Below are 23852 nucleotides of genomic sequence, written 5' to 3' on the forward strand. Positions count from 1 at the left end.
CAGGCAACAGAAGCACTTGTTTAAGTAACAGTATTGGGAGCCCTCAAAACCAAAGAGTAACTGCACTTTTCTTGTGCAACCTCCTCATCTACATCCAGTCTGAGAACACCTAAAATTCACATTCATATACTGGTACCCCTATTGTAGGAAACTGAAGCCGGCTTCATTCTTTCAGTCCAGAGAACAAGTAAAACTAGATTGTTAGGATTTCCTTAAACACAACTCACATAACTGCTGCAAGAAAGAGTGAGTAGTTTTCCACAAATGCTAAAATATGTACCCAGGTTACACTGAAACCTGTATTGGCACATGTGCACTAAATGACCACTGTGCAGTCAAAACACTAATTCTGACCAAAATCCCTTCTTCCTCATGGGACACTGCTATAGCAAGCAAACACTTCCAACACAGGTTGACTATGATGGATGAAGGTAGTTGCTCTCAGACCTTAACCTGAGTTCAGGCTAAAGAAATTAAGATTAGAGTATCAGTGAAAGTTGTGCACACAGGTTGTACGGCAGTCCAAAGCCAAAGTGCAAAGTTCTTTAGGTTCTTCCCAGAATTTACAGTAAGTGTTAGTTTGCCTCTAGACTAGATACAGTAAGTCATGTTACCATAGTTACAGATTAGCATGGAAATTTAAAGACACATGCCGACTTCAAACACATTACTTTCCACACTACTGCAAGATTCAATTGCTGTGTAGATATTTTATGAGCAGACTGACAAGAAAAGCAGACAGTTCTCTTGGAACAAATTCTTGCATCAAGTATCGTACATGGTTCGTGCATCAGTTCATAAGATGCATGAAATGGTCTCTGGCCCACAAAAGCTTATGCCACAATAATACAACGTGTTGGTCTTTGAATTAACACGAGACACTGTTGCCTTCATTGGGCATCTCCCAATGATGTATATAACCAAGCCTTTCTTCCTGCTCCCTCCTCCACCCTTCTTTAGAATAGCAGGTCTAAAATAATAGTTTGATCTGAAAATGTTGATTTCTTGAGTATCCTTATATAACAAATATGTAGGTCATATGCTGGCAGTGTTACTGCACAGATGGCTGTGAAGGCACCTGCCATTAAATGTCCAGTTGTTTTTTTAAAAAAAACTAAGTAGAATCAGACAAACTAAACTGATAACAAGATCTATACTATAATAAAACTGCCTGCAACAGGTGATGCAACAGAACAGTTTCCAACAACAAAATCCTATCTCTGTCCATTTGGAATCAAGTTGCATTACTGAATTAAATAGGATTTACTCTCAGGTAAATATGGTTAGGACTGCAGCCTAAGTCAGCTCCACATAAACTGTAGCACTTCTGTCTAATGTTTTTATCCAAAAAGCATGACAAAATCAACTAATAAAGCAAAAATGATCTGCCTCAATACAACTTAACATATGGAAGCATCTTAATAGCCTTATTCACACTTCATGTTCAACACTCATACAATCTATATGTTATATAGTGCACACAGGTACAATTATTCACGTTATGTTGAACACAGGTACAATACATTTCCTTTAGGTACCATGCATTTGAGGGACCTGTACCAAGATTCATGTTTAAAATGAACACAGGTACAGACATTCAAACACGTACATGTGTACAGACACCTGAATGTGAGTACAACATACTTAAACAGGCCTAATGACAACTTCAGATCTGATACTGTATACCACTGCATAGTATTAAAAATTCAATTTTTAAGAACTATAATAAACTACGCTAAGGAAATCTGCACTCAGCTGAAAATCTTTACAGGTCTCAGAGCAGAACTTTTGCTACTGGTTATCATCACCCTGTACACCATAAGAATTAGATATTAGAGTAGACAGAGTTCATGTAAACCTATTACTTCATTCCAGTGGCCTACTTACAGTGAGAGTGACTCCCCAAGGTATTTTAGCCTTCAAAGCTTCAGTGTCTCTTTAAGATTCTCAACTTTTATTAAAATAAAGTTTCAAAAGCTGAGAAATATTTGTGCAAGAAAGCCACAATTTAGAGTTCAGTATTACAGTATATCTTTATTTCTAAATGAGTATAATATTTGGATTTGTCATCTTGATTTGCCATTCAAGAGTGAAAATTACAGAAAAAGAATTTTGTAGAATACGTCCAAGTCCAGCTTGGCATCAGCCAGGTGCATGACAATTACCTATGCCTAATTAGATGCAGTCTACCAGCAGCATGAAGCACTGCAAATAACATGCCATCCAGTGATCAAGGTTGGCATAGTATTTACCAAAGCAAAAACCTGTTTTTTAAACTATCCTGGGAATAACCAATTAGTTCCAGTAAAAAGCATTAACACTTTCTATTTTAATATTTTTCTATCTAGAGAGAGCGCACACACGCGCGCGCACACACACACACGTGCAGAGTTAGCCCAATTTTAGTCACATATTCAAGACACAACTGTAAACACAGATTAATATATTAAGATATAGGGCCACAGAGAAAAGACTGGCAGAAGTGATATTTGCAGTTTACGTACTCAACACAACATCTGCCAATCTGTATAAATTTGTTTGAACATTTACATCAACTCTTAAAATGCCCATGAACTAGGTCAAGTGAGCTTCTCTCACTGAAAATGACATTTGGCACTATTCATTGTACTTGCTAAATTCTGTTACTGAGCTACAATCTAGCCAGCCCACCCAAGAAATAAGGAATTGTATGAAATGAAGTTTAACCAACACTAACTAGATTTCTGAGATTGGAAGGGTCCCCTCTTCTTGGTTTGCTTAGCTGACAAATTGCTAAAATATTACACTAATTTGCACTATTTTCTGATTGGGCATATTCAAGTAATAAGCACTTGGTCATTAGAAAGAGAAGGGTGCAGAAGGGCCAAAGCTCCCTTTCTTCCTCCCAAAATGGTCTGCTGCAGATCTCATTGCCATAGAAGCAGCTCATCCATACTCTTTCTCCTCTGCGGCTGGCAAATAAAAAGGTCGCAACACAACACTGGCTAGATATGATCCAGGAACCACCCGTTGCTTACCCTTGGCATACTGGTTCAGCTCTTTTTGTCTTGTTTACATTAATTTGCAATAACCAAACCATATCTTTGGGCATCTATTGCCAATCATAATTTTGTTCTCTACTCCCCATTTTGCCAATAAACGAAAGACTAGCAACTATCTGCACCCTGTCCAAGGCTAGTTTTTCCTGAGAAACTGCCAGTCCTGCACACTTACTGGACCCCACATGACCTACATAGTTTGTACACAGTTACAGCATGGGAAAATGGGTGTGTGGCAACTATTTCCTTTCTGAGAGAAAGCTTTCATTTTTGAGAAATACAGTATGCATGTTTCTAGTGGGTTGTCTTTTAAACCTAGCTTGTGTAAAAACTCCTCAGCATCCACTGGCAGGCAGCAATATGCTCTGTAACAAATTTCTGCGGGCAAACAACCGAGGTTGTGTGCTCTTTTCTTACAGTGAAGTGAAGCACGTGCTTATCTTGGAACTAGATTGTGAGAGGGCAATATAACAAAGCATCAGATCAGTATCAAGTGTACGCTTTGATTTGGACCTGTAACACATTCAGTTTAGCATCTACATCTCAGCCTAACGATGTAAGCAACTCCCTCCCCTGAGCTACCCCACAACTAGCCTAGGTCGGGCTGATTCACCCTCACTTTCAGGGCCTCTCAAATCTGCCAGAGGAAATGACACAGCTGGTATTTGCAGCCAGCTGTGTGACGAGCTACACATCCAGCCCCAGCAAACTTTGACAAAGGCAGGAAGGGACAGAAGTATCTGGGGACCTACCCTCTGCTTAAAGCTAGAATTGCCTAGCAGTCTCCCATGTTTTTAAACGTTCAGTCATGATCCCCACGAAGCGGTTGTTGTTATCATCCAGATTTCCTGTATTTCCAAACTCCACCTAACTCCCTCCCCGCTGGCATGCCCTAGCGTCAGTAATGCAAGTGGCACAGAGTGAGGGAAAAGGTAATGCAAACCGACCAGCCGGCAACTACCACCACCAGGTGAGGGGGGGGGAGAGACACGAGGGAAATAAGCTGTAACAGTTCTGTGCTTTCTCCCTCCATCCTCTTCCCTTTGCTGGCCTTACTCTATCAACGCAGATCCTTAAGAGAGAGGCACCGCTGGCGGCCCAGTCCCTCCACTTTCGCTGCATGCCCAAACCAACTTTGCAAGTGTTGGGAGTGCAACTGGCCCCAACCCCACCCCACCCCACCCCACCCTACCCACTGACCTTCCACCCGGCGGAGCTGTTGCTATCCCCCTTGTCCTTGAAGTAGGGCACACTTTTGACCATCCACTCGTAGATCTGGGAGAGGGTGAGCCGCTTCTCCGGGGCGCTCTCGATGGCCTTCGTGATGAGGTCGGCGTATGACAAGTTGCCCCAAGCGTTGCGGCGGGACGAGCTGCTCTTGCGGGGGCCCCCCACAGAGGCCAGGGAGGGCCCCGCCGCCGCCGCTGCCTGCTGCGGCGGCGGCGGCGAGGAGTGCTGGAGGCACGGGAAGTCTCCGCACAGGCAGCCGCCTGCTGCCCCGAGGTCCCCCGCTGCAGCCGCAGAGCCGCCCGCCGTCTCGAAACCCTCGCTGCCGCCGCCGCCGCCGCCGCCGCCAACCTCCAGCAAGCTCAACAGGTCCCCGCCGGGCGAGGAAGCGCAGAGGCTCGCGACTGGCCCACAGCGGGACGGGGAGGCGGCCCTCGCCGGGGTCGGGGTGGGCGTCTGTCCCGGGCTGGACGCGGCGAGCTCCGGCCGGGGCAGGGGCCAAGTGCAGGAGCGAGGACGGGGGAGAGGCTGGAAATCGGGGTCGGTCTCCACGGGGTGAGGCGCTTCGGCCATGGTGGCTGCGGCGGCGAAGGGGGAGTCCGGCCGGGGAGAAAGAGCGGGCGGGCGAGCAGGAGGCTGCCTCTTCTCTGGCGGGGGAGGAGCGGCCTCCTGGGGAGCGCCAGCCGGCGAAGCTGTGCGCTAGTCGCCTCGCGCCTTCTCTGGCTCGGTCTCTCGCTGGCTGGCTGCTTCCCTCACTGACGGGCAGGCGGGCGAGCGCAGAGCAGCTTCCTTCGCTCGCGGTGGTTGGCTCAGCTCCCCGCTCTGGGGCCGCCCCTTTGCCAGGGGCTGAGGGCCGAGCTTGGGCAGGCTGCCCAATGGACGTCCCGAAACGCCCCCTGGGGTGCTCCTCCGAGGCGGAGCTTGGCTCAAGACAGGCGAGGAGCGAGCGGCTCTGTCTGGTCTCGCTTCCCCCGTCGAAAGAGGCGTTCTGCCGCGACCCTCCTCTTCTTTCTGTTCGCTTCCACGGGGGCGGAGAGGCCGCCGTAGCCACATCGCCGCCACCCCAAAACTTCTCTGGGCCCCTGAGGGGCGGCCCAGTGCCAACAAGTGCGCCTCCCATTCCTTGCAGCGGTGGGGTCTGCCTTCTCTTACTAAGGCCTTCTCCGAAGAGCGCCTGCCGCCAGGAAGACTTTGCCGCGCATTTTATGGGGGAAAGGTGTACTGTACGTGCGTGCGTGCGTTAATGTACGTGTGTGAGAGAGGCCGTGGTGGGGGTTAGGGTGTGGTTGCGGTGGAGGAGAGGCGAGCGACTCTTCGGCAGGCAGGATGTGCGGGTGGAGGACGAGGGTGTAGCGGAAAGCCTCTCTGCGAGTACTGGGAGAGGATGTCACACTGCAAATCTAGGCTCTGCTTGCAGGCTCCAAGTTCTGGCACCTGGAAGATGTAAACGAATTCGCGCTCAAGAGCATTTGTGGACTGTCCACTTCGTCAGGTGTATGAAGTGTAGAGACTTCAGTATTCAGAGGGGTGTGTCTGTGTGTGGCTTAAAAGCATACAAGGTAAGCATGGTGATAATTAACAGTAACATGATTGCTAATTATCACCATGTATACTTTTAAGCTTCTCTCAAGACAACAAGGCTCCATGAATCCTAGATGTTTGACTACCCTATTTTCTCCCCCCACATAACTGTGTGTGTAGGTACACACACACTTGCTAAATGAAGATTATGCTTCATGCATTTGATGAAGTTGACTATATATGAGTGTTTCTACTATAATAAATGTGATTGTTAAGTGCCACAAGATTCTTTGGCTTTTTCACTTGCAGAAGGAAAGAAAGATTGCTGAAAACCCTTTCTCCTAGTGCTGTGCAAGTCGAAGCATTCCTCTCACACAATTTTTATACTGGATGCTATCCAGCATTCATAGTGACGTACAATATTTAACCCAGTAAAATAAAATAAATTAACTATATTATTATTATTAATTATTATTACATTTATATCCCGCTCTTCCTCCAAGGAGCCCAGAGCGGTGTACTACATACTTGAGTTTCTTTTTCACAACAACCCTGTGAAGTAGGTTAGGCTGAGAGAGAAGTGACTGGCCCAGAGTCACCCAGCAAGTCTCATGGCTGAATGGGGATTTGAACTCATGTCTCCCCAGTCCTAGTCCGGCACTCTAACCACTACACCACACTGGCTCTCTTGAATGAGCTTGGATCTCTATAAAATGACCCCCCAAGACTACCAAATCACATAAAAGACAACCCAAATAATAATATTAACAGTGTTTTTAGTTCATACAGAAAAGATACAGAGATGGATGGGTTCCTTTCCTTTTTCTTATCTAAAGGCAGGTTGTTCCTGAGTCACAAGGCTACTACCCAATGGCTTCTAAGTTCCTGTTGTTCAGCCAGCACCATCTCACCTGCCCACCATGTGCCACTTGTACCTGCATGCTGTCCTCTGCATGCTGTCCTCTGCCAGAGAGATTTCCCATCAACAAAGGACAGCAGCATGCATGTATAACTCTTGTGAAGGGAGCTGTTTGGGGGGAGCAGGAAAGGGTCACTTCAGCCCCCATTTTTTTCTCAGCAAAGATAAGTGATTACTATCACAGAGAGCCTCACCAATCATGAAGACCCCTAGCTGTAGCAAATGCAGGCATGCTGATGGACAGTGTGCAGTTTAACAAAATAATGAATGTTGTCTGTAAGCAATTAATGAAACACACGCATACAATGCTAGCTTTATACTCTCTTTCTACTTCTCTGCATTTCCAAGTACCTATTTGTCTCCCATTTTTGTAAGGAAAGGATAAAATGGAGGAAGGGCATTCTTTGCCTGAACCTATTTACCATTAGCTGATAAGTATTCCAATATGAACTCAGTACAGGATGTTACCCTACTGGTTTGAACAATGAACCGTTTGCCTTGTGGAGAAGTACTACTCTTCTGTGGATTCAGAAGGTTATTATTCAAGCCAGAGTACAGCAGGTAGTCAGGTACCAAAATAAACAGATGTTCTGCATAAGAAATATAAGTGAGCTCTATCACAGCTCTCAGGTTTCAAAGTGTGAATCATCTAATCAGGCATGGAATGCACATGAGAGCCAGTTTATAAGATTATTTTGTGAACTTTGGCATTATCCAGCTTCACCCCTGCCCAGCCTGTCTTTTGATGGCTATAGGCCACCTCCAGCCTCAGAGGCAAGAAGCCTCTCAATACCAGTTGCAGGGGAGCAACAGCAGGAGAGAGGATATGCCATCACCTCTTGCCTGTGGGCCTCTCATAGGCACACAATGCTGGACTAGAGAGACCTTGAGCCTGATCCAGCAGGGCTGTTCTTATGTTCTGTGCATGGAAAAGAATGTGGGCAAGAGGGCTGACCACCAGTCCTCCTGGGGGTGTGGCAGGAATGGGATTTCTACTCTCCAATATCTGCCTATTCTCATGGGGCAGGGATGGATGGGGAGATGGGAATTCTCTCATCTTGATGAAAATATTGCAAAATGGACTTTCCCTCTTCCAGCTCTGGTATCTTCTCTTCTTTTACATGAGTCAGTAAGAAGTCAGGAGAAGTGAGCTGCTTTTTGAAGGAACATAGGAAGCTGCCCTGTACCAAGTCAGACCATTGATCCATCTAGCTCAGTATTGTCTACGCTGACTGGCAGCAGCTTCTCCAAGGCTGCAGGCAGGAGTCATTCCCAGCCCTACCTGGAGATACCAGAGATTGAAACTTCTGCATGCAAAAGACACACAAGTTTTGGGCAGTATAGAAATACTTTAAATAAAAACACACAAGCTCTACCACTAAACTATGGCCCCATTCCCAATGGGCAAATCCCTTTGAATTTGCTTCAGAACTGTATGAATCTAACTGTAAATCTGAGTTCATTTTGTACTGTGTCCACAAGCCAAATTTGCCAGCAGTTTGGCTTCAGATGTTGCCCATCTGGTGCTGCTATCTAAGGGCACTTCCAGATATCATTTCCCAGATATAAGAACTGCAAACCCTGAAGACAAATAGGATGTATGCCACACCAGTAGTCCTTTTTATTCCTGGGATCTGCAGCAGCTGTTGATGGTTATGCATGATGATTGCTCTTCCCCCTGTGCTGATTTGACTGGTAGTTCAATCTTTGGCATCTCTAGGTCTGGTTGAGAAAGACCCCTGTTTGGAGAGCTGCTACCAGCCAGTGCAAATAATACTGACCTAGGTAGACCAATGGTCTGACTCAGTAGAAGGCAGCATCCTATGACTGCTGCTTCCTCTAAGCCAAATAGTGCAGAGGCTCTCCTTTGGCAGGGACAGGGTCATAGCTCAGCAGCAGAGAATCTGCTTTGCATGCAGAAGGTCCCAGGTTCAGCCCCTGGTATCTCTAGGTGAGACTGGGAGAGACTCCTGCCTGAAACTTTGGAGAACCACTGCCAGTCAGAGTAGACAGTACTGAGCTGAATGGACCAATAGCCAGCAGCTTCCTATGTAGACAAAATTCACAACAGATACATGTAAAATATACTTCTTTTTTTTGGTTCAGATTCTAAAAATAATTCTGAAATGGTCACCAGAAATTTGAAATGGCATTCTCTGTGCAGCCTTGAGTTCTAGAGGCATTACCAGATATTAGAATGCTGGTAGAAATTTCATCACTCAAGTTCAGACCGGCCTGCAAAAGGTTTCTTCAAACTGGAGAACGATGTCCACTCCAATGTCATTCTGTTTTGAGCAATATCAGAAGAGACAAGTGTGCAGAAATGTACTGCAACGTCCTTCCACCCCACCTGTGGAGTATGCACTCTCCTCTCTAGAGACAATTGTTCCCACCCTTGTAGCTAGTAACAGACAGGAAGCTTGACTCATATGACTAATGCTGTGGCCTCAAGCTATCCCAAGCCCAGCTTTTGATTTGGCCTACAAGGCTATGGTTTGTATTGCAATGCTGCATAATCAGAGCTGAGTCAAAATGTAATAGGGGTGAACTCAGCACTGCAGAGAAACTGATATGTTGTCAGGTCATGAAGCCAAAGGAGAGTGCAATCCAGCTATATTAAAATCACTGTGCAGTTTGTAATTAGATTTGTCAAGAGTTCAGAGCCAAGGTCCATTCTCAGGAAGCAGCACAGTGTACTAGGAGTGCCATTGTGGGGTAGGGGGCCACATTTCCTCCTCTCCTCCACAAGCACATAGCAGGAAGGCAGTGAGCTGAAAAACAAGCTTGCTATGCTTGAAACTGCCTGAACTGAACCAGTTCACCCAAATGGCCTCCCACTTCTTGCAACAGCCAAATCACTGTTGATATGCCTGAATAATAATTTGCCCCCCAAAACACCAAAGGAGAGAGGAGAAAGGCAGTGATCCCAGGGAGAAAGTGAGATATCTCCTGTACAAGCCAGTTTAGCACTAACCCTCACCGGACACCCTAAGCATTTAGCTTTATCTCCTTTACAAGCAACATTATAGCTGCTTGAGCCAGTTTGACCGAACTGGTTTGTAGAGCAGCAGGTCACTCCAAAAACAGTCCACGGATACCCCTAGTTTGAAACCTTGTACAGAATATTCGACAACAGCTAAAATCTTATCGCTTCTAAATAGCAAAACACTAATCCTCCACCCTTTGACAGTTAGTTGCGGAAATTGTTGTACCATACGTGAATAGCAGCATTAATGGACTACATCCATCTATGCATAGGTAAAGGACAATGTGTAATTTATTATCAGAACTGGAAACCTTTTTGCAGTATATGAGCTCTTATATGGAATGGATATTGAGTCACGCAAGTCATTCTCTGTGCTACACTATAGCAGGAATTTTGTTTGTATATAGTTCTTTGTCATGTTACCTTTGTTCTCGCTACACTGTGATATTTTATGTGGTCAGTTTTCTAATAAAGTCATTTCCTGAACTGATTTAAGTCTACGTGCAATAATATGCAGAAAACTACATGCCAAATTATTATTTTTCTATGTAAACTGCTTTGAGAACATTTGTTGAAATGTTGTAGTATTTATATATTTGTAGCAATAGTAGTAATTACAGTCTTCAGGATGCTGAGGTCTAAGGAATCTGGTGTATACATTGGTGGCAGCATTTGCCATCTTAATCCCTAGCTGGCCTTCATTGGCACCTTAGATAGATTTTGCGCTGGTAAAATAAACATTTAAGGGCAGAATTGTTTGAGCAACATGACTTCAGTAACATGACTTAACATCAGTCACATGACTTATCTGACCAGTTGCACATAATTTTTATCTCTTCAGTGTCCACTGTCCATGATCATTCTTAGCATACAACATTGAACTCATTAAATAATACATTTCACTAGCAAATGCATACTTTATTCATAGCTTTGGATTAAAAAACATTGGAGAGCTTAACAATCTTGCTGCAAAGGTTCATTATACTTTTTTATTTGTCACAGGTTCCTCACCCCACCAATCAAGTCAGCTATGCTGTAAGCCATTGCCATCTGGACACACACAGCATCAAAACACCTTTCTGGAAATCCTGTTTAAATAATAATTTGAGCACATTGTTTTCCACTTATCACTACCACTTTGGGTATCTTCTGATCAAAAAGCAATATGGCTTTTCAAAAATAAATAAAAATAAAGCATATTTAGAAAACCTAATTCATCTGTTTTAAAAATGACATGAGTAATCACAAGAGGTAAGAGTTTATCAGGTTTCAGATTTGGTTACATCATGTGGTCCACCCATATGCAAAGGCCAATGTACCTGAGAATAAACACAGCATGAATAGCGTATGTATTTTCCAGAGTGTCATGTTGCTGTTTTGATTTTAAGGTTAACCATTATAGTATTACCCCCACATACCCCATTTCAAATGACATTTATTATTTTTTCTGTTGGGACATACTAAAAGAAAAAAGAACTAGCTGTGCATGATAGTATTTGCATATTAAATAATTTTAATCTTTATTCAAACTAAAAACAGTACATTGAAAGTTACCCTAGACTATGCCCTTTTTTTGTCTGAAGAACTTTTTTTCCAATTTCATAAGAAGTAATTTGCTGTGGTCATTTAATATATTTTACCACGCTTTCTTGATTTTCTTAACTGATGTTTTCTTCCTGTTTTCTACAGCATAGAAACAAATGCATTCATAAGATCATGTTTTAATTATATCATATGCATGTATGTCTTAATGGATCACAACTGGTAACAACATAATTTAAAACAGTTATACAATAAAGATGTAAAAATTTATGGTAAATGTATTTTCACACACACTCTCACACACTCACATTTACATATTTTTATATATAAAAGAGTAAGCATGGTGGAGTGGTTCGAGTGTTGGACTAAGACTGGGGGAAACCGAGTTCAAATCCATGTTCAACCATGAAACTCACTGGGTGACCCTGGGTCATTCACATATCTCTCAGCCTAACCTACCACCTCACAAGGTTTGTCACAAGATTGTTGGCGAGGATAAATGTAACCAGGTACACTGCTCTGGGCTTCTTGGAGGAAGAGTGGAATATAAATGTGATAAACAATAACTTCCTGGTGACTAACGATTAGAAATGTTTTACCACATCACACACACCCTGTCATGGATCATCTGAGCCTCCATTCTGAGTAAGTCAGACTGTTACGTAGATGGAACCTTGTACCTTGAAGCTACAGCCCAGAAAAGTGGGGAAACCCCCCCAGTGATCTTACATCTCTAATGAAGGAAGGAACAATGCCAGCCAAGCAAGTAAAGGCCCTGGGACAAAGGAGGGTCTGAACAGACCACCTGACCTCACCCTAATGCAATCCTTGCCACCTTTTGTATTGGCATACACCAAGCTCCATCTATTTTGGAGCTAACTGGGCAAAAGCCCTGCTAACTGGGCAAAGAGGCACCTTTTACCATGGTGATTCTCTTTATTTAGCAGGGGGAGAGTAACTGGCCCTATCCAGCCCCAGCACAGTACTTCCAGTGACTATTGCTGGTGTCTATCTTATGCTTCTTTTTAGAATGTGAGCCCTTTGGGAACAGGGTTCCATCTTATTTGTTTGTTATTTCTCTGTGTAAACCGCCCTGAGCCATTTTTGGAAGGGTGGTATAGAAATCAAAATCATCATCATCATCATCATCCCCCAGTGAGGCACTACCTTGGCGTGGTTGTGGGGCTTGTGTGCTCTGATGAAGGCTCTGGCTATGCCAGAGGTCCAACCATACTGGACAGGTCTCACCAGAGGAGCCAGACAAAGAGTGCCTCTCCCATCAACAATATGGTGAGACTTAACTTTAATAAATCTATACCGGATCGGTCGTCGCCCGGGTCAACAAGGACCACGCCAGGTGCTGGAGTCCCTGGACATCTGGTGGCAAGTGGGCTACAGGACTCAGGATCTTCAGTTGAGCAACCAGGACTGGAGACTGCAAGGTTACTGGAAGAAACGTCGCTTAACCGAAAAAAATATACAAAAAATGCCAACAAGGAAATAATGATCTGCTATTACAAGTCTAGTCCAACTAGAAGAGGTTATTTTAAAAGAATGTACCAAATTTGGAAAGAGAAGCCTCCAGATACAGAAATAACAGAACAAAGGCTAGCAGACCAGAGAAGATACATAATAAGAAATAAAATATTCACAGGAGTTGAGCTGGAAGAACGGCAAAGAGCAATACAGGCTCAAGATATGGAAGAAGAATTACCACCAACTGAAGAAGTTGCTCAGGTGCAGATGGAGAAGGTGTTGGAAATAGAGGATGCCACTTTTGCTGAACTGTTTCAAAATCAAAACCAGGCAACCTCCCCTTTGCCTTCACCTCAAAAACCCGAATGCAATTTAACAGAAAGGCAACAAGAACTAAAGCAAAAAATAACTGAGCACATGAACCAAACAACCACCAGGGTTCGACTTCCAGCTCTAAAAACAGTTGCCAAAAAACAACTTACTCAGACATTAAAAGATGTCAATGCTGCACTTGCAGAAATAACAACCAATAATTTGCAAGAAACAAACCAACTAATGTACAGTGCAGCAACAATAACAACACAAGAGTTCGGCTATAAGATCAATGGACCTGTAAAAAAAGAAAGTAGTACATCACCTAAATGGAAGATTAGATTAGAAAATAAAATCTCCAGGCTCAGATCAGATGCTAGTAAACTGAAAGATATGAAAGACAAGAAGCTGAAGAATGAAAACATCAAACAGTATCTGATCCAAAAATACCACCTAGATTCAAGAAAAATTAGAGAAGTCCTGGAAATAATAAAGCAGCAAATAACAGCAGTGTCAAAGAAGATTAGCAGATACGAAGCCAGAATCACACAACACAGGCAGAATCTCCAATTCCAGTCAAATCAGAGACGTTTCTACCAAAGCATAGAAGGAGAAACTGCAAGAAACGTAGAAACACCAAATAAAGAAGAAACAGTGCAATTCTGGGAGAAATTATGGGACAACCCAATAGATTATAATAAAAAAGCAGGCTGGATGAAAGAGGTCAGAAAATGTAACCAACAAATGCAAGATCTAATAACAACACCAGAATTAATAAGTGAAAGAGCAAAGAAAATTAAAAATTGGACTGCGCTAGGCGATGATGAACTGCATGGCTTTTGGCTTAAAAACCTAACAAGCCTTCATAAACAACTATCAAAACAGTTCAATCACATGCTGCAAGGAGGTGATATTGAACAATGGCTAACAACTGGGAAAACTCATCTAATAATGAAAGACCCAGCAAAAGGGTCTTTTGCAAATGAGCCCCTAGTGGCGCAGTGGTAAAACTGCTGCCCTGTAACCAGAAGGTTATAAGTTCGATCCTGACCAGGGGCTCAAGGTTGACTCAGCCTTCCATCCTTCCGAGGTCGGTAAAATGAGTACCCAGAATGTTGGGGGCAATATGCTAAATCATTGTAAACCGCTTAGAGAGCTCCGGCTATAGAGCGGTATATAAATGTAAGTGCTATTGCTATTGCTATTGCTAAAAGGTGCAGTTCCAAGTAATTATAGACCAATAACCTGCCTGCCAACCATGTTCAAATTATTAACTGGAATAATAGCAGATGAAGTGATGCAACACTTATTAACTAGCAAACAGCATCCATTTGAACAGAAAGGAAATTGCCCGAACACCAGAGGCACAAAAGACCAGCTGCTGATTGACAAAATGATTTTAGAAAATTGCAAGAGAAGAAAAGCAAATCTAAGCGTTGCATGGATTGACTACAAGAAAGCCTTCGATTCATTGCCTCACACATGGATACTAAAATGTTTAGAAACAACTGGTGTCAGCAAAAACATTCAGATATTTATTTTAAAAAGCAATGACCATGTGGAGTACATAGTTAACAATCAATGGCAAGACACTTGGACAGGTTAGCATTAGAAGAGGCATTTTCCAAGGGGACTCACTCTCCCCTCTGTTGTTTGTAATCGCCATGACCCCACTTTCACAAATACTAAACAAAACAGGCCTCGGATACCAAACATCTAAAACATCAAGTCAAATCAACCATCTGCTGTACATGGATGATCTGAAGTTGTATGGAAAGACCCAGTCAGAAATTGAATCACTGCTAAACACTGTCCGTATATTCAGTAGCGATATAGCAATGGAGTTTGGACTAGACAAGTGTGCTGCATTAATAATGAACAGAGTGAAAATAACAAAAACAGAACTACCCTATGGAAGCAAGATCAAGAACCTGGAAGAAAAAGAACATTACAAATACTTGGGCATTCTCCAGGCTGATAACATCGCACACACTGAAGTTAAAAGAAAAATTGGAAGTGAATACATCAGGAGAGTTAGAAAAATCCTCAAGTCCAAACTCAATGGCAGGAACACCATACAAGCCATAAACACCTGGGCTATACCTGTTATCAGATACACTGCAGGAATAATAGACTGGACCCAGGCAGAGCTAGAGACGCTAGATCGTAAGACCAGAAAAATCATGACCATCAATCATGCTCTGCACCCCCGCAGTGATGTCGATAGGCTATACCTCCCTCGCAGCTCAGGTGGAAGAGGAATGCTGCAAGTCTATCAAACAGTAGAGGAGGAGAAAAAAGGCCTTGAAGAATATATAAGGGACAATGAAGAAGATGAACTTAAAATGGTCAATAACGCAAAACTATTCAACACCAATGAAAGAAAGCAGGCCTACAAGAAAGAACAAGTCAAGAACCGAGCAGAAAAATGGAGAAATAAGCCACTGCATGGTCAATATTTGCACAATATAAGTAGAAAATCAGACATCAGCAAGACCTGGCAATGGCTTAAGAATGGCAACCTGAAGAAAGAAACAGAGGGTTTAATACTGGCTGCACAAGAACAGGCACTAAGAACAAATGCAATAAGAGCAAAATTCGAAAAATCAACCACAAACAGCAAGTGCCGCCTTTGTAAAGAAGCAGATAAAACAGTGGACCACCTAATCAGCGGTTGTTGTTATTATTAATTCGATTTCTATACCGCCCTTCCAAAAATGGCTCAGGGCAGTTTACAAAGAGAAATAAAACAAATAAGATGGCTCCCTGTCCCCAAAGGGCTCACATTCTAAAAAGAAACATAAGACACGCACCAGCAACAGTCACTGGAAGTACTGTGCTGGGGTTGGATAGGGCCAGTTACTCTCCCCCTGCTAAATAAAGAGAATCACCATGGTAAAAGGTGCCTCTTTGCCCAGTTAGCAGGGGTTCTGTTGTAAAAAGATCGCACAGACTGACTACAAACAAAGGCATGACAAGGTAGCAGGGATGATACACTGGAACATCTGCAAAAAAATACAAGCTACCTGTAGCCAAAAATTGGTGGGACCATAAAATTGAAAAAGTTGTCGAAAATGAAGATGTGAAAATATTATGGGACTTCTGACTACAAACAGACAAACATCTGCCACACAATACACCAGATATAACTGTAGTCGAGAAGAAAGAAAAACAAGTTAAAATAATCAACATAGCGATACCAGGGGATAGCAGAATAGAAGAAAAAGAAATAGAAAAAAATCACCAAATACAAAGATCTACAAATTGAAATGGAAAGGCTGTGGCAGAAAAAGACCAAAATAATCCCAGTGGTAATTGGTGCCCTGGGTGCAGTTCCCAAAGACCTTGAAGAGCACCTCAACACCATAGAGGCCACAGAAATCACCATCAGCCAATTACAAAAAGCAACTTTACTGGGAACAGCCTATATTCTGCGACGATATCTATAACAACAACAACATTGACAATAAAATTCAGCCATCCCAGGTCCTTGGGAAGGACTCGATGTCTGGATAAAACAAACCAGTCAATAACACCTGTCTGACTGTGTAAACAAGAAATAATAATATTTTGTGTTCCTCTTTAAGTCGTTCTGTTTGCCCCCACAGTGCCCATGATCTTCACTATATTTATTAATTATTATTATTATTATTTCAATTTCTATACCACCCTTCCAAAAATGGCTCAGGGCGGTTTACACAGATAAATAAATAAATAAGATGGATCCCTGTCCCCAAAGAGTTCACATTAGAAAACAAAACGTAAGATAGACACCAGCAACAGTCACTGGAGGTCCTGTGCTGGGGGTGGACAGGGCCAGTTACTCTCCCCCTGCTAAATGAAGAGAATCACCACGTTAAAAGGTGCCTCTTTGCCCAGTTAGCAGGGGTCACTATAGAGGATTGACACACATATCTCCAGGATGTGTTACTCAGGAAACCCCTCTTCAAAAGAATTCCCTGCCTTTTGTTACAGTGTGATGAGACGAGGGATTCGAACCGGCAACCTTCTGCTTGTTAGTCAAGCATTTCCCCGCTGCGCCACTTAGAGGAAGCCCATATTCAGAAGTCTCTCCTACCTTTTCTTATCCTGGAAGTTCTCCGTTCCTTTAGTTAGTCCCATTACCCTTTGTTGCTTTTGTTTTGACCCCTGTAATTTACCTGGACCCCCTGAGCTCCGTGTGCCTCCAGACATGGGCTTGCCGACCGGCACTCAGACCACAACTGTCCTGGACTCCCTGCTCAGCACCTGCTGTTGCTTGTTCCCTCTCAATTTTCCATCTTGGTTTGTTGGCACAAGCCATTCCCTGCTTTGCAGCTAGTGCCCATCAGACATCCAGAGGCTATTAAACCCCCTTGGATGAAGGTGCCACCCAGAAGCACCCACCCCTCCCCTTTTGAGCTGTCATCGCTCTTGACAGAGCAGGAGAGTTATCATCGCTACTCCTTTCTCCTTCTCTCCCCTCGGTCTTCACCTTTATTTCCCTCACAGCAACTTAGCTTGGGTCATCTACCCTTCCCCCTACCCTTCCATTCAGACTCACTCTTTCACACCTGCTGTAGTGACTGGTATTCAATACCTGACCGATAAGTGGTTGTTGTTTTTTAAGAGGAAAAAATCTCTTTTGAGAAGCCCTGGCTTCCAAATGCTGTTTGCCCCCTGCGGTATTTATAATTACACTTCATTATCTAGACTTGATCTGAACTTACACACACTTATTGGTCTGGTGCTAGTGTAGTTCTAAGAAAGCATTCTCTACTAAAGTCATCTATTCTGGACCCACTTTACCAGACAGATAGCTGCCTGCTTCTCCAGCTGATCAGACTTATCTGCAGAAGGGAACGGTTCTCCCAGCTTCAAAGAGTAGTTCCCCCAGAATCTATTTGGTGTCCCTGCCCTAGACACACAAATGTACTGTATACAGGTGAAACTCAGAAAATTAGAATATCGTGCAAAAGTCCATTAATTTCAGTAATGCAAATTAAAAGGTGAAACTGATATATGAGACAGACGCATTACATGCAAAGCGAGATAAGTCAAGCCTTAATTTGTTATAATTGTGATGATCATGGCGTACAGCTCGTGAAAACCCCAAATCCACAATCTCAAGAAAATTAGAATATTACATGGAACCAATAAGACAAGGATTGAAGAATAGAACAATATCGGACCTCTGAAAAGTATACAGTGTACTGTGCTTGATTGGCCAGCAAACTCGCCTGACCTGACCCCATAGAAAATCTATGGGGCATTGCCAAGAGAAGGATGAGAGACATGAGACCAAACAATGCAGAATTGCTGAAGGCCGCTAATGAAGCATCCTGGTCTTCCATAATACCTCATCAGTGCCACAGGCTGATAGCATCCATGCCACGCCACATTGAGGCAGTAATTGCTGCAAAAGGGGCCCAAACCAAGTACTGAATACATATGCATGCTTATACTTTTCAGAGGTCCGATATTGTTCTATTCTTCAATCCTTGTCTTCTTGGTTCCAGGTAATATTCTAATTTTCTGAGATTGTGGATTTGGGGTTTTCATGAGCTGTACGCCATGATCATCACAATTATAACAAATTAAGGCTTGACTTATCTCGCTTTGCATGTAATGCGTCTGTCTCATATATCAGTTTCACCTTTTAACTTGCATTACTGAAATTAATGGACTTTTGCACGATATTCTAATTTTCCGAGTTTCACCTGTAAGAGACAAAGCATCATCTTTACCAACCCTTTTCTTTTCTTTTTTTTAACTTGGTGCATAGCTTTTATTGGTAGGAAGGTACCCTTGATTGTGCTTAAGAATCACCAGGAATTTTTTCTTTTTTAAATTACAGACTATCCTGCATACATTGCTCAGATAAGGTTTTCTTATCTCTCACCCAGCCTGGTCTTACTCAGAGTTAGATATGCCTAAGTTCATTGGAATTGACTTAACAGATAGAGAAATTAGACCAGAGACAATGACGTGTCCAAGACTACCTGATGAGTTCAACTGAACTTTCAAACTAGAACTGAAAAAAGGCCTTGCAGAGGAAAGTCCCATCTACTGAACCACACCAAGGGGAGTTTATTTTTTTTCATATTATTTTCTTATTAACTGTGACTTGGTCTCAAAGGTGCCATTGTCTGAGTGGATAGCATTTCTGTTTGCAAAACAGGAGGGGAAAGTCTCCCAGTTTCATTCCTCCAACTTGCTGCAGTCCTGCACCACATCCCTTGCTTTCCAGAAGATCCCCCAGCCAGGAGCATATTTGCAGGCAAGGAGAAAGCAGCCGTGTTAGGTTAGGTTCAGAACATTGTAGTTTAGAGATACCTCATACAGTAAGTAAATCTGAATTAATTGCAAATTGAAGTTAAGAAGCTGTTTGTCTTAAGGTATCCATGTAGAGAGCTCATGGGGCAAGTGTCTGTGAGATACCATAAATTTCCTTGTCTTATTAAAAAAGAGAGAGACAGACAGACAGACAGACAGACAGACATTTTAACTCCGGTGTGTGTTTTTTTAAATCACCCCAAACTCAACATCTAAACCGATGCAACGTAATATTTGATGTTTTACTTTGCTTCAGAAAAAAAATAGTTACATATAACAACTAAGTTTCATTGGATTTGCATTTATTCTTTTGAAAAAGCTCAACAGTCTTGGCTCTTGCCTGCTCCTTTCCTGCTCTCTCCTTCCTTTCCCCTCATCCCTAGAATGCCTGTGTTATCCACATCATGCTACAGAACCAGCCAGTATACCCAGGAGTCTTGTGTAACCCCCATGTACCTTTTTACAATGATAAGTTAAGAGATGTACCTTAAGCAACCAATCCTACCCTTCCCTGCATTTATAAAATAATCTCTCCCATCCTCCTCATTATCTTAAAAAAACAAGAACCCACAAACCCTTATGACACCTACTAAGTGCAGACATGAGAAGACAGACACAAGGCCAAGACAAATCAAAATGAAAGGAAAGCAGGGAAAGAGTTTAACAACTAATTTTCAAAACGTCCAAAAACAAATTGATTTTATTCAAATACAGTCATCCCTTGCCAACCACGAGGGTTCTGTTCTGGAAAAACTTTGCAGTTGGCGAACTCGTGGTTGGTGAGAAATGGAAATGCATTGGAAGCGGGGTTAGGGGAAATGTGGTTGGGGAAAGACTGAAAAATACAGGGGGGAAATGGCCAAAATAAATCACCCAGAATACCTTTAAATCACCAATAGTCAGCAAGAGGTGTGAAGGGGGACCTCCAGAAATAACCCCAAACCACCCAATGTCACCCAAACCCCTCCAAATCACCCCAAACCCCCATAAATCAACCGAACCCCCAAATTGCAAAAAATAAAAAAATAAAATCTCAGCAAACCGCAGATACTCGGGTTGCGGCTGGTGAGACCTGTCACGATTTCTCAGTCATGGATACTCAAAACTGCAGTTGGGAAAACCGCTGTTGGCAAGAGATGACGACTGTTTTTCTTACTTCCCATCTGTCTGTTGTATACTCTTTTCTTTAACAGCAAGATTTAACAGTTCTTCTGCCTATTCCTTTGTGTGTGATGTATTTTCCATCCCCATAAGACCATTCATTTAACAATAGCATACCATAGGATCCAAAGTCACTGATCAGAATTAACATTCCACTCCACTTGCAAAAGATTATTAGTACTAAGGCCAGCCCAAACCCTATGTTATCTTTATAGATGCCAGAGCAATGCAGGTGAAATCGGGGGGGGGGGGCTTTGACAACTGTTACTTGAAAATAATTCTTCCGAATTGAGGATAAACAATTCGGAAAATAATTGTTCCTAATTGAGGTAAAACAATCATACAAAAATACTACTAACATTCATTTATTTCCAACAACGTTCATTGTTTTTGTGTCTGTTGCACTGAGAAATTGAACATCTTTCCAACACATCCTTTATATTAGGGTATCATGACAATTCTTATATATTGTAAAGAACCTATTTCATTTGTCAACTAAATGCATCCAAAGATAGAAATATTCTTATGTATGGCTCCTTAGCTTAAGCTTATGTACTATCGTATGCAGCAAGATCTCTTTCTTGTGGGTTGTTACACAAGTAGATTTCACAGACACTTGCTGCATTAGCAGCTTTTCTAACCAACGCATCAGTTTTTTAATGGTACAGGCAGCCATTCTTCACAGAAATTCTGAGCCACTATTTAAAGGTCTGATATGATAAAATGGTTACATAAGCAATTAGCACTTTGACACACAAATGCAAAGAGAAACTAACACCTTGGGTCCCCCACCCCCACCCCACGCTCCAAAGCAAACCTGACTAATATCAAAAGTTAGTGGCTTTATATCTGGCAGTCTAAATGTTAACAGACAAGCAATAGAACCAACTTATTTTCAAAAGACAGTTATGAATGCAGGGCGTGTTCACATGTGCCTATTGTTTGCACCAGAGGAACCACAATGGATTGTTGCTTCTTAAGGAACATCTTTGGAAGCTGCTAATCCAATACAGTAGGAAGCTGAAAGAATACTGAAGAACTAGCTGGCCTGGGCACAGAGCATCTGTGCCTCTAGTTCTCCCTCGTTCTTGGTCCCCCTCCTTCATTCTCAGCCCTCCCCCCTCCTCTTCCCTCTTTCACCCTCCAATGCTTTTTCTCACCCGTTCACTGACCTGTCTGTTGGCCTTATGTTCTCCACTGCCATCGCTTTCCTCTCCCCTTCCCTCACTCGTGAACTCTCATGAGAGCTGCCACACATGGGATTAGTGATGGGTATGTCTAAGAGAATTCTATATAGAGATGATGCAGTATCTCTCTTATATAAGGACAACAGTTCAGCACATGGGAAACTAGCCCCAGCACCATTCTTGACCTTGTGAAGATGGGTAAACTGTCATCGTGACATAATGTCACAGTTCTGATACTTCGTTTTTTCAGAATACATGTGCCACCAACCCTTTCTTTCCTTTAGAGCTTGAGCCAAATAGTCTTTCCTCTGAAGCATTTGGATGATGCAGTCTAAACTTTGTCATGACTATGGAGGTTAACCTACCAACCAAGCTAATTAAAATCTGCATCAGACCACTTAATTACACCCATGGAGCAAATTAGAGCCAGGATACAATTGTTTTATTTTTAGCTGTGAGTTCAGTGCAGTTTGAAGCTACTCTGGAGGGGGAGCAGCAGACCTGAGAAGGTAAGCAAGCTTTTCTACCAAAACACACACACATTTTTCTTGAAACCAAACAGGAGGGGAAGATTTTGAGGGGCTGGTTTCTCTTTAGGGGGAGAATTCCGTGTGTGTGTGTGTGTGTGTGTGTGTGTGTGTGTGTGTGTATGTCTGGGGCTTGTTTGGGGGCTGTGTGGCTTTCATTTTTGTTTCTTTTTCTTGCCTGGTGAGAGACGGTGGGAGGAGCCAGATAGGGATATAATGTGAGTCATACCTGGTGGGAGGGGTCACATACCTACTCAGCCACATTCCTGTTCAGTTTGAAGCCTACTCTCTATAAGAGGCAACAACCAGGGAACTTAGTGAACAGGGATTAGCAAACAGGATCATTGGAGTTTTGTGAAGAAGTGTGCGTGGGAGCTCAAAAGGAGGCCCCTTGATCACAAGGAGCCCAGTGGGAAGAGAAGGTAAGTACTACTCCCTCTTTCATATTCTCAGGAAAGAAAGTTTAAACTGTTGAATAGCTGACAACTACAACTGAGGACTAACTTTAAAACAAATAATCTCCAAATACTCTAAATAGCCGACAAAACCAGTTATGAAGACAGAAAACCAGCAGGGGAGGGGGCGCTGCCCAGTGTATTGCACAGTGTGTTGTATGTATTACTATTTGCTTGATGCCAGAAATTGTGGGTGTGTGCTCGGTGCAAGTAGCTCCTAGCTCTTGGGGAACAGGTTAGTTCCCTCGAAACCAAGGTGGCGGATCTGGAGAAGCTCAGAGAGTCAGAGAGGTATGTGGATGAGATCTTCAGGAGCGTGATAGAGCCATCCCACCACCAGGCTGAGGGCTCCTCTGCTGTCAGGGAGAATGAAGATCTCGGGGAAGGAGGACATCAGTCTGAGGAAGAGGGAAATGCCTCCTTTAAAAGGACCCCTTCCATGGATGATGAGCCCATATCCTCTCACTCAGGGGATATTCCTCCGGGTGGTGGGGACCTCCTAGTTAGTTGGCGATTTGATCATTAGGGATAGAGAGATATGGGTATGTGACCCGCAAGTAGACCACACTGTGACTTGCCTGCTGGTGCAAAGGTTGCAGACGTCACACAGCATCTAGATAGGCTGTTAGGCAGTGCTGAGGAGAAGTCAGAAGTCATGGTGCATGTCAGCACCAACTGTTGGATATGGAGTTCCAGTGCTTCGACCTTTTGCACCAACTATCCTAATGACCCCTAGGGGCATTGGGAGTAGAAGTAGTTAGTGAGGGTCTCCTTACCTGGCTCTGCTTGCCTCTATGACCCCTGCCTTGACTCCTCAGGTACTTCCTGTAGTGAATCAGTTCTCTTCCTTTCCTCTTAGTTTTCCTCTGTTCGAACGTCGGTGTTCGCCAGTGTTCTATTTCTTTTTCAAAACAGAGCTCTGGTGGGAGGGAAGCAGCAGGGAGGGGTCAAGCAGGTAATGAGCACCTTCCCTGCTTGCTTAATGGCACCCCTGCCCACGCCGCCCTAGGGAGTGCACAAATTATTCAAGCACATCCCTACTGCAGTGCTTGGTTGCTAATGAACACAGATATAGTGGGCATAATGGAAACATGGTGCAACAGTTTGAACCAGCGGGACGTGGTTATTCCTGGGTCTTATCTCTATAGCAGGCCTGCTCAACTTAGCCCTGCCCCCCAGCTATTTT

The 23852-nt window shown here is 43.3% G+C and overlaps 1 protein-coding gene across 1 annotated transcript in view; it reads right to left on the reverse strand.

The window, feature by feature from the left end:
- Nucleotides 1–5500, reverse strand: part of FOXO1 (forkhead box O1) — a 51857-nt gene extending 46357 nt beyond the window's left edge. Inside the window, exon 1 of the mRNA XM_053285018.1 lies at nucleotides 4239–5500. Coding sequence (XP_053140993.1) covers nucleotides 4239–4838 — 600 coding nt within the window. The 5' untranslated portion in view covers nucleotides 4839–5500. The remainder of the gene's footprint in view (nucleotides 1–4238) is intronic.
- Between the last annotated feature and the right edge of the window lie 18352 nt (nucleotides 5501–23852).

Source organism: Hemicordylus capensis, chromosome 1, assembly GCF_027244095.1.
Source record: "Hemicordylus capensis ecotype Gifberg chromosome 1, rHemCap1.1.pri, whole genome shotgun sequence".
Lineage (NCBI taxonomy): Eukaryota > Metazoa > Chordata > Lepidosauria > Squamata > Cordylidae > Hemicordylus > Hemicordylus capensis.